The 12,585-nt window shown below is 36.9% G+C and overlaps 1 protein-coding gene across 1 annotated transcript; it reads left to right on the top strand.

Moving 5' to 3' along the window:
• The first annotated feature begins 275 nt into the window (after positions 1–275).
• Positions 276–5,990, top strand: LOC118065273 (uncharacterized). The gene is made up of 2 exons (XM_035080444.1): positions 276–1,594; positions 1,808–5,990. The coding sequence occupies exons 1-2, from the start codon at positions 276–278 to the stop codon at positions 5,988–5,990; spliced, it is 5,502 nt and encodes a 1,833-aa protein (XP_034936335.1).
• The last annotated feature ends 6,595 nt before the right edge of the window (positions 5,991–12,585 follow it).

The raw sequence follows: 12,585 nt of genomic DNA, 5'->3' as shown, positions 1-12,585 counted from the left end.
TGAAACTCAACTCAATTGAAATTATTATTTTCCTTGTAATATTTTTTTTGTGAAAAACTCATTCACAAGGTTTTTGTTCTTTTGTTAACCAAGACAAATCATTCTTTTTCTCAATTAATTAATTAATTAATCAATTCATTAATTCACTTCAAAATTGATTATTTTCTTGAATTACATCCAAAATAATTTTTCTGTTCATTTTGGTTGTAAAAATATTAACAAACTCAACATAACACCTCAGTCTTATACGTACTGAATTTTTTAGATAATCAAAAATGGTTGACAAACGTGTAATTAAGCCATCATCTGATTTTCACGTGGACTCAGAGGAAGGTGTGGAAGCTGGCCACGAGACGCCAGAAACAGTTATTAATCCAGGCACCCCTCAGCAAGCAGCTGATGAAACTCACTCATCACAACAACATGAGCATCTCAACGTCCCACCAAAGGAATCACAGCAGAAAAAAGGATCTAGGTCACCGTCTCCTGACTTGACTGGTCCAACTAGCTTCAAGATTGCAACTCAAATGGCTCGACTCAACCAATTGAGAAGGATGAAGGTGCAAGCTGATGACGTAAACAGAACCACCATGACTTTTCAATTGATTCAAGAAAAGATGGAGATGCTCAAGCAAGTCTGGAGAGAGTTCTTGGCTGAACATGAACTCATTGGTAAAGGTTGTCGTGTTACACTATTCAGACACCCTTACATGACTGATAATATGTTTGATCAAGCATATAATCTGTTTGATCAAACCAATGACCAACTGCACTCACTCAAATCGGAACTACATTGTCGAGAAATCCAAAGATCACTCACTGCAGCAGGGATTACTCCAGCTCCATCAATATACACTCCATTCACAAGAGCTCAACTTCCTGAAATTAAGCTGAAATCGTTTGATGGTCAATACTCAACGTGGCCAGAGTTTCGTGACTTATTCAAATCACTTGTCATCGATCGACACGGACTTGCAAATGTAGAGAAACTCCATTACTTAAAATCCAGTCTGACTGGACTACCAGCTCTACTGATTAAGAACATTCCATTGAATGATGACTCATTCGAATCAGCTTGGAGAACACTCACCGAAAGATACGATGACAAGGAAAGGTTGATCTTCTCTCACATAGACAGCTTATTGACTAACTCACCAGCTCCAATAAAGACTGCTCAAGACATTGATCAACTCAGCGGCAATCTACGCCAAAATCTTGATGCACTACGAAGTCTTAACGTCCCTGTACAACATTGGGATTATATACTGATCACCATTGTGACAAAAAAGCTCGACTCATCTCTTAGGGAGGCTTGGGAAGTGAAAAGAAGCTCCTCAACTGGCACAACTCAACTAGGGGATTTAATGCGATTCTTGAATGCTAGAGCAAGAGCCCTAGAATCAGCTCATCCGTCATCCAACCAGTCCAACTCATCTACAAGTCACAACAAAGGAGCAATTCAAAAAAAATCAACTCAGCAAGCTAGATCGTCTCATCAGGCTAGCCAAAAGTCTGACTATCCATGTGATCTATGTAAAGGGAATCATTACATAGTTGCATGTGAAAAATTCAGGAAGTTAACAGAAGCAGAAAGGTTCAAAAAGGTGAAAGAGTTTTACCTTTGCTTCAATTGTCTTGGTCATCACTCACTGGCATCATGTAACTCGAAACACAAGTGCAAGACTTGTAGCAGAAATCATCACACCATGATTCATCTCGACCAGAAGCCATCTCAAGACAAACCTGCGTCCGCTCAAGCCTCAGAGTCAAAATGAGGATTAAATGTGCCATTTTGTGTACCATCAAGCTCAACTCAGACACAACCTACTGATCAATCTCAAGTGCCAGCTGTCATTCATCATCAACGTCAACTCAACCAAATTGAACACTCACCAACACGATTTGCTGTACTCTTGGCAACAGCTGAAGCACTTTTGATCACTCACCACTCAGCTACACCTGTCAGACTGCTCATTGACCCAGGGTCTGAATTAACATTCATCTCAAACAATCTGGTGTCAGCATTAAAACTCCAGAGACAACACTCAACAATTCCAATCAAAGGAATTGGAAATAAACTGACCATTTACACACTAGGTCAAACTTTAATAAAGCTCCAATCTCGTCATGACTCACAATCAGTTATTGTAAAGGCTCACATATTACGACAACTCACAACCACTCTTCCAACAATAACTGAAGAAAATCTACATTGGCCAGAACTTGAATCACTCAACTTAGCTGATCCTGACTATCTATCACCACGGTCAGTGGATATTATTGTGGGTGCTGATTATTATGGATTAATTAGCAAGCCATCACTCATCAGATGCCAAGAATCAGCATTGATCGCTCAAGAAACATTATTTGGTTGGGTAATACTTGGCCCAATACCTCACTCATCATCGTCGACTCATCATGCATCAACTCACCTGGTTGTTGAACAATCAGAGAATCAACTCAACGACTTATTGCAAAAGTTCTGGACTCAAGACGAAATAGCTGACAGTGATACTCAACAAAATTCACCAGATGATGAATCATGTGAACTTCACTATCGAACAACTCACTCACGTGATCATACTGGAAGATACACTGTCAGAATTCCATTGAAAACATCGCCAACTCACCTTGGAGCATCATTTAACACAGCCTATAGATGCCTGAAAAGAACAATTCAACTGCTCAACAAGAACAACTCCTATGCTAGCCTTTACAAAGCATTCATGAAAGAATACGAAGATCTAGGACACATGGTGAAGGTAACATCACACTCATCAATGAAGACAGGACAACCAGTGATTGTTTCTGGTGATCTGACGACTGGGATGACCTTAGCACATGATACTCCGGTATCAGGAGGGTTGAGGGTCTCAGGAGAAGGGTCATTGGAGCATTCAGCTGGCTCTTGTGCTTCTAACTCACACTCTAATCCGTATTACCTGCCTCACCATGGTGTTCTACGTGAAGACAGTGAAACAACAAAACTCAGAGTAGTATTCAACGGATCCAGCAACTCATCAACTGGTCTCTCGGTCAATGATCTTCAGTATATTGGACCGAAAATTCAACGAGACATTGCAGACATACTCATCTGGATCAGACAGTATCGAGTTGTCTTCTCATCAGACATTACAAAAATGTATAGACAAATCAATGTTCATAAGGACGATTGGGACTTGCAACGAATCCTTTGGATTGATGATCGACTCAACGCAGTTCCATACCAGCTCACAACTGTCACCTATGGCACTCGATCCGCTCCATACCTCGCAATTCGCACTATGTTACAACTTGTCGAGGATGAGGGACAGAGATTCCCGCTAGCAAAAGATCCACTCATTAAAGGCAGATATATAGATGATATCTTTGGAGGATCTGACTCACATGAACAACTCAAAGAAATTGCATCACAGGTAATTCAACTGTGTGCTGCAGGAGGATTTCCATTAGCAAAATGGCACAGTAACTCACTCAACTTTATCCAGCACATCTCAACAAGCTCACCATCTGAAACAACTCACATATTTGAAAACAGCAGCGCAAAATTGCTAGGCCTGTCATGGATCCCAAGATCAGACACATTCAAGTTCAACTCAAAGCCACCATGCGCACGTTCCAAACTCACAAAAAGGATTATTCTATCCGAGACTGCTCAACTGTATGATCCACTTGGTTTTCTTGCTCCGTTCATAATACGAGCAAAATCACTCCTACAAGAACTTTGGCTGTCGAAAGTTTCCTGGGATGATCCAATTCCAACTCATCTTGAAACCAAGTGGAAAAACATCCGTCAAGAACTCACCTGTGTATCAGAAATTTCAATACCTCGATGGTTAAACACCCTTAGCTCATCTTCAGTTCAACTTCATGGATTTTCCGATGCTTCTCAACTAGCTATGGCTGCTGTTATCTATATACGATCGATTGGACCAGATAATAAGATACACTCAACGCTTGTTTGCTCAAAAACAAGGGTTGCTCCACTCAAGAAACTCTCAATACCACGACTAGAACTCAGTGCAGCCTTACTACTTGCAAAATTACTCAAATACGTCCACCAAATACTCGACGTAAAGCCAACTCACATTTATTTATGGACAGACTCAACAGTTACACTCACCTGGATCCAAGCTCACCCGTCTCGCTGGAAAGAATTTGTCAGAAACCGAGTGTCAGCAATTCAAGATCTGTCTCCAAATAGCGTGTGGAGACACGTACCTGGCAAAAGCAATCCAGCAGACTGTGCTTCACGTGGACTTACTATCTCCCAACTCCAGAAGCACTCACTGTGGTGGACAGGCCCACAGTGGCTCATCAAGGACGAATCAACATGGCCAACTCAAGAGTTTAAGTTTGACTCACAAGCACAAATAGAAGAGCGACCGGGGCTCTCACTCAATGTGGTATCAAATCAACCAAAATTGCATTGGGAGATGCTCTTAAAATTCTCATCACTCACGCGACTACTCAGAGTAACCGCAATTTGCTTTCGAGTTAGCCAACTCATCAAGAAGATACCACACTCAAGTCTCTATTACCCGTTAACGCCACTCGACATCGAACGGGCTAGAGTACTATGGATCAAATCAACTCAGTCTGCATATTTTAAGAATGAACTCAACATGATCAGCTCATCAAGACTACCAAAAGGACATGCCCTACTTCGACTCACTGCCTTCATTGACACTCAAGGCATTGTGCGAGTAGGTGGACGACTCACTAACTCATTGATGGAACGTGATACTATGCATCCAATCATCCTACCGCAGACTGCTCACTTGTCAAAACTCATCATCGCCGACGCTCACCAAAAAACAATGCATGGTGGAACACAAGCAACACTCACCTTCATACGGCGATCTTATTGGATTCTGGGTGGTCGGATTCCAGTTCGATCATTTATTTTTAACTGTATGAAGTGTGCTCGACAACGTGGCGAACGAGCACAGCAGCTAATGGGTCAACTACCAGCAAGCCGAGTCACCCCATCTCGACCCTTCTCCATTAGTGGCGTGGACTACGCTGGTCCTGTCACTCTGAAGTCATGGAAAGGGAGAGGCGCCAAACATCAAAAAGGATGGATGTGTGTCTTTGTTTGCTTCTCAACTTCTGCAGTTCATCTAGAACTTGTCAGTGATTATTCATCAGACTCATTTATTGCTGCTTATAGACGATTCACAGGGCGAAGAGGCATCTGCACAACACTCTACAGTGATTGCGGCACAACTTTCATTGGAGCAGATGCACAACTCAAGCGACTATTCAATCAGGGAACTCAAGAATTTTCTCATCTGCACTACTCATTGACAAATGAAGGAACAACTTGGAAGTTCAACCCGCCAGCAGCTCCTCACATGGGAGGAAAGTGGGAGGCAGCTGTAAAATCAATTAAATACCATCTCAACCGTACTGTTGGCGAAACAGCACTCACTTTTGAAGAATTCAATACTCTGCTCATCCAAATTGAAGCTATACTCAACTCACGACCTTTGCAACCACTCACAGAAGACCCTGATGATCTGTCAACACTCACTCCAGCTCATTTTTTGATTGGTGAACCACTTACAGCAATTCCAGAACCATCATTACTCACTATTCAACCATCTAGATTGACTCGATGGCAACTCTTACAACAGAAAATGCAACTGTTCTGGAAAACATGGTCTTCTCAATACCTGCAACGACAACTATCAATCTCAAAGTGGTATCACCGTTCTCACCAATTGAAGGTTGGATCTCTAGTTCTACTCACTGATGAGAGGTTCCCACCAGCTAAGTGGCCTCTTGCCAAGATCACTCAACTCATCCCAGGATCAGATGGACTCACCAGAGTAGTCAAGCTCAAGACAGCAACAACTGAACTCACCAGACCAATCACCAAACTGGCTATTCTTCCCTACTCACCTCACGATGACCAACTCAACGACGACCAATCAAGCAATGATCAGCATCAAGTTGCTGATGGCGGGGAGAATGTTGAAACTTAGTACAGTTTCAATCTCCTTGAAAACTTTGAATTTTTTCCTAATCGGGAGACAGTCATGTGGAGATACATGACTGCCCGCTCAACTACCCAATGACGACTCAGAAAGGTGACCAATCCCGGCCATACTCAACTACAGGGTGACTTGTCCGCGTCAACCAGCACTGGCGAGGTTCTTGCCCGCCTGTTGCTGCGGCAAGTCATCCTCCTTGTTCGTGTCTCGCATGCACATCGCACGTGCTTAGTGACGCTCATCGGTTCAATTCAGTTTTTAAGTGAAATACTCAATGTTTGGGCCCAAAATCAACTCATAAGTGTTTGTATCATCCTCAAGATCATTTTGATGTTTTATAAGCTCAACAAAAATCGAAGTGCCACTCTGTAACGAGAGATTATTCATCGCGCCGCGGTACCGGCATTATTCAAGTGTTGTGTCTCACTCACTCATCCTACAACCATTGCCTGGCTCATGAGACAACACATAGACAGTGCGTTAGGCGTGAAGAACTCATAATTACTAGTAAACTAAATCATAAGAGAAGAACTCATAGACTTAAATTTTTCTTCATAATACTGTGATAGTGATTATATATATATTTTTTAAGAAATATATCCGTTTTTTGTTCAATACGAAAACACGTGTTAAGAGAATCTTTTTTCACCCACTGCTGGATGTATCGACCTACATTCATCCATCCGAAAGGATTACAGTCCACTCCCTGTCACCTTAGCGATACAAATTAATTTTAATTATTAAGTTTTCTGATCTTAATCGCAACAACGTGACATTAGCTGAGCCTACTCTGAGGCCTTATTTTCAACGACTATGTCGCCGCCGTGCGCATGCGCACAACGTTTTTTCACTTTCATCCCGGACAAAATGTAGCTGTTTCATCCCTATGTACAGGGGCGAAAGTTCAAACTTTCGGCCATGATGTGACAAAAAATTATTTTCTTTAATAACTTTTTCATATAAGTAAAACTAGAAAAACTCAGCATAAAACAAGACTTACAGTATCGTAACCATCATCATAGTCAGTGGAATCATCATCATCATAATTATCATCGTCATCCATTGTTGGAGGTGAAGGAGGTAGAAATTCTACCTCACTATCCTCCGATGACACAGTCGCTGGAGAAGGAGGTAGAACTTCTACCTCACTATCACTGTCGAAGACAGTGATGATTTCCTGGCTTAAAGGTGGTGGCACGACGGAGATGTCTCCTTCTATCCTGAACCATATGACGTTACCGGGGAACGTTAGGCAGGTAGCCGGTACGCCACAAAGTGTAAGGGTAGCGCCTTCTATCCCTCCCGTCTCTTCCCAATGATCTTCAAGAGTTATTAGAATAATAATTTCTAGGAGGGTGATCGGTAGATCTAACCAGGCCTCCGGAAGAATAAAAGTGCACATCTTTTTCTAAAAAATAATAACGATTATGATACATTGTTTTCAAACTTAAAAAAAGAAAAATTCTCCCACTTGATAAATTATCATTTAACAATTCATAAAGATCACAATTACACTCAATAGATAATTATATTAATGCATAAAAATTAAAAAAAAAACACACTTTTTATACTTGAATGAAGCAAAAGTCACTACTTACTTGGTATGGTTTGATCAGTTTGACTGTCGAAAATGAACTAAATATTTTGTCCTATGCATCATACACCATGGCTAAATGTTTATATTTTTCAAAGAGGCCAATGGTAAAAAAATTATTGAACGATATTGATTTAAATCTATATAGAGAGGCCTTGATCACATCACTCAGCATTAAATTACAGATAAAGAAAAGAATTTGACAACAAGAAAAAATTCTCACTAAAAAAATTTATAAATGACATTTTTTCTTTTTTAATTATTCAAATAGTTTGTAAACGATCTCTACTATCGATAAATAATTTTAGACACATATTTTTTCGATTGGATTTTTAATTAAACGTGTTTTCTTTGTCGCTCATGCCTCTGCTATCTTCTTTTCCTCGCTCTGCCACCGATTCCTCACTTTGTCTATACTTTTATTCTTCGCTAAGAAGCTGTGATTCATTCAAGAGTTAAAAGGGCCACGTGTCGAAAAATAATCGACTTATTTTAATTCATTTAGCAACGTTCAAGTTTGACTCAGTCGGTCGACTGCATCATATTTTCCTCACCCTTATCTCTTTTTCACTTTGTTTATGCTCTCATTCTTCGTTACTTATTGAAGTAAGACAGAATATATATTATGAAATATTTCATTTACTGTATGAGTAATCATAACTAAACGTATTTTGAATGTAAAAAAATGATTGAAACGAAAGATTATTATCTTCTTTCATTTTATATTTTCTGAACTATGATTTATAATTATTTACGTTAAATGACTTCTTTAACGATAATAATAAGATTTTTATCTTGAGAAAGAATTTTTATTTAAGAAATAAAAATTATACATTTCCATTTTATGTATTTGAATGAATGAATTTTTCTTTTTTACAATCAATACAATTAATTCTCAATGTTCTTGTATGATCTAATGACATGTAATGTTTGTAACATTTACGATGCAATAAGATATCTCTATCGAGTTGTAAATGTTCCGGTAATTTATCCCAAATATCGTCGATGTATTCTGGAACAATCGTCAAGAAAAAATACTTTGGAAGGCAAGCAAAATCTTCACTTGACATTTTTGTTATATTTTTCAATAAACAATACAATTTAAATGACTTCTCAAATAGGGTTTTTCATGAAAATTCACCATATACCATGCTTTTAGAATTTTTACATTCTTTTCTGCACATTTTTTATTTTCTCCATTATGCACCCCACAATCACTTAAATGATTCATATCCAGAACATGTAGCGAAGGACATCCAAGCTCATCTAAATTACTTAAAACTTTTATGCATTTGATTTTTTCTTGGAAAATCAAGTAAGAATTTAAATGATCTCAGGGCTGATTCACAGCCTTGACATGTTCTGGAAGTTTTCAGCGGGAGATGATGATGAAACATTATGCAAACGTTTTTTTTTTATGCATGTTTTAATTTATGATTGCATCAAAAATTGAAACATTCTGGAATCTTTGTTTTGGAGGGGATGAATTGTATTTATACCCATGCAACTCATGTTTAAAATCACTGATCAATTGAAACTGTGAGAAATACATTGTTATACATAATTCAAAACGGTAAAAATGGATCTATCAAGAGTGAATAGAATTGCCAAGTGTGAGACGTACTTACCAACCAAAAAGATGGATACATTAAAACCGTCTAGAACAAATGAAATTACTGGTTTAAAAGAACTTGAAACTGCGTATGGAACAAAAGTTGTGGCAACAGTTAAAAATAGCTACATGATATTTTAACCTCCAAGAAGGGTGAAAATTTTGGAAAATCATAAAGAATTTGAAAAGTTGGTTGAGTTGGCCGTTGACAAGAGATTATCATTGTTGTACCATGGTGGAGCTAACAATTCTTTTGAATTCATAGTTGATGATGGAATGTAATCTAAAATTTTACATGTCAAAAAAAAAATATCAGTGCTCTGCAGTGGTCTGGGTGCGACCCGAAAAATCCACACGACCAACTTACCACTGGAAAAAATAAAAAAACAATTTGAATAGAACCCGTTTCCATTTTTTACAACAAATGGAATTGTTATGAACGAAATGAGGCTGTTTTTATTCATTTGATATGGTTAGTTACTTCATTTCAGTAAAAGAAAAAATTATGCGTTAGAAGAATTCGAATGTACCTCATAGATCATTTTTTTTCATTATTTACAACGAATTTCATTGTTATACACGAGAAAAGTATGTTTTCATTTATGGCATACGGTTGGTAACATTTTTTTAGTAAACGGAAAAATTATGCGTTAAAAGAACTCATATATATAGAAAGGGTCCCTATTTTTATTGTTTATAACAATTCAAAACTTATTATTTAAATATTACTATGATCAATGATCACTTGTTAGTAACAATGTTCAATTGTTATGAACACAATTCCATTTTATTGAGAATTATTATTAACTATTATAGCGTCTTTTATGCTGTTTCCTCAATCCTGACACGAGTTTAAAATTCTTTCATTGCTGATATTGTTTTTTAAATTTTTTTATTTCGATGAAATATTGTCATCAAATATCCATACAAGTATTCCAATCATTTAATATTCATATTTCTGCAATGATCTCGAAATTTCGTCTAAAAAATGGTACAATTCATAAATTGCAAAATTCAAGTAATTTTCTTTTTTTCTAGTTTTTTGATTCTGCCACGGAAATGGCTTCACCGGTTTTCTGAAAACTTTTTTAGTTCTAAGTTACGTAATTACGCGTCGAATGCAATTGGTCCCACATCGATATCATTTTTTGTTCTCGAGATGATCGAGGCGAAAAATAATTCCGAACGCACGTACGAACATACGCACAAACGCACATACGTACATACACACACAGACGTCCACGTAAAAACTATCGTATTTAACTCTGGGGACCTTAAAACGTGGAGATATGTCAAAATTAGCGATTCGCAAAATCGGACCCATTACTATAACTTCCCACTGGGAAGTTAAAAATGTAATGGATACAATTGATGAAATGTAAATCTTACGATAATCAATGTAATCTAAAAAAAAAATTTTCATGTTACAAGAATAATGAATACAATAAATAAAAAAAAGAAAAATTGGAAATTATTGTTCTTTTGATTTAAATATTTCTCCTCTCTACATTTTACGAAAATCGTTATTTAATAAAAGTTGAATTTGGTAATTGATATTCTCGAACTTTCAAGAAATTTTTTCGGATTACGGCACTCATTACAAGGTCATCCAAAATCCTATATAAATTTTTTTAAACACGCTTTTTTATCATCGTAATTCTGAAGTTTGTCTAGTATAGTCGAAAGAAATGAGTGCATTGAACTATTATTCTGATTTAATTAAAATGATGGAGGAGGCTTATACTCTTCTACCATCTTTGAATCATGAATCTAATGATATCATTGATAAGTGGGTGCGAATTAGTAGTGACAATATTACTACATTAAACAGGCATTTGCAATCGAGTGGTTTATCGGTTGGTGAAAAACAACGAATTCTATCGATAATTGCAGCACTCGCAACATTACATGAAAAGTTTATAAATCATTCAATCGTTGGAGGAAGCCTTCAATCAACAGAACAATTGATTCCATGAAATGATTTAGAAAGTATTTTCCAAAATCGAATTCGCACTGGTGTTGTCATTAACTTGCAACATTTAAATTTACGAGACTTCTTATTGGACGCTGAAAAGCTGATTACCGAAAAGTTGACAGATGTAGTAACAAGTAAGGGAAAATTTAAAAGTGAACTTTGTCCTTGCTTGTAAATTCAGTAACCAAACAAATGATGGAACAGTTGTAGAAATTGAGTACTTTAATGTTAGAAATGAAGCAATTTTGCCGTCAACAGACATAAAAAAACATTTTCTGGAAAATGTTGTTGACAAACTACTAACAAAAGTCGAGGATTTTCAAGAACGAGATTCTGGTTGGTCACTTGTAGAAATTGAATATCTGCAAGTCAATATTAATCGTTATCAACCTTTATTAGCTGGACAATCTACATTTATACCTCTACCAAAATGTATTCAACAAAAAAAAGCAGTACCACATATTAAAAACAACGATCAATGTTGTTTTTTTTGGGCTGTTACTGCAGCTCTTTATCCTGTTTTTGTAAATTCAACAAGAACAAGTTCATATCCTGATTACAAAAGTGTGTTAAAATGTGAGAGTATCAACTGTCCCACAACCTTACATGATGTTCCAAAATTTGAAAAACTCAACGATTTAGCAATAAATGTGTATGGTTTAGATGACTGTACGTATGGTTTAGATAATTATTGTAAAATCATTCCGTTATATTTAAGTAAATATTATAAAGTAGATGAGCCATGTATTCACCTGTTAATGGTACAAAGTAGAGTAGAAGTAGGTGATGAAAATAATATTAATCCAGTTTTTCATTTTTGTCTGATAAAGGATCTTTCAAGATTAGTTGGAAATCAAATTTCTAAAAATGTACACAAACTATTCTTATGTGATAGATGTTTAAATCACTTTAAGATAGAAAAATCATATAAAAATCATCAAAAAGATTGTATCAATATGAAAGATACAAGAATTTCACTTCCGGAAAAAGGTGTTGAAATAAAATTTAAAAATTTTCATTTTAAAGGGCCTGTGCCATTCGCTATCTATGCCGATCTTGAGTGTATTCTTGAACCTGATAATGACAGTAATGTTGTATTCCAACGAGATTTATTTAAGTAATTTTCAATTTACAAAACAATTGTATTCTAACTAATATTATTCGTTATTTAATATTGGATATAGGTTTAACAGAAGATAATTTTTAACAAAGATTTAGTATAGACTTGTCGAAGGAAGAATTGTAACTGATCTAACTAGTGAAGAATGATGATCGTATTTATATTAGTGCATGGTGTGCATTAGGTACTATGGTGGATGGTAGGGCAAAGGTTCCAACGTGGAAAGTTGGGAAATTTGGGCGTTAAGTCAGTGACCGTAGTTTTATTGCATTTCTTTGAAAAAGT

Source organism: Chelonus insularis, unplaced genomic scaffold (assembly GCF_013357705.1).
Source record: "Chelonus insularis isolate UGA/USDA-ARS -01 unplaced genomic scaffold, ASM1335770v1 contig_28_pilon, whole genome shotgun sequence".
NCBI lineage: Eukaryota > Metazoa > Arthropoda > Insecta > Hymenoptera > Braconidae > Chelonus > Chelonus insularis.
Note: the sequence above shows the minus strand (reverse complement) of the source record. Positions and strands in the feature narration are given on the sequence as shown.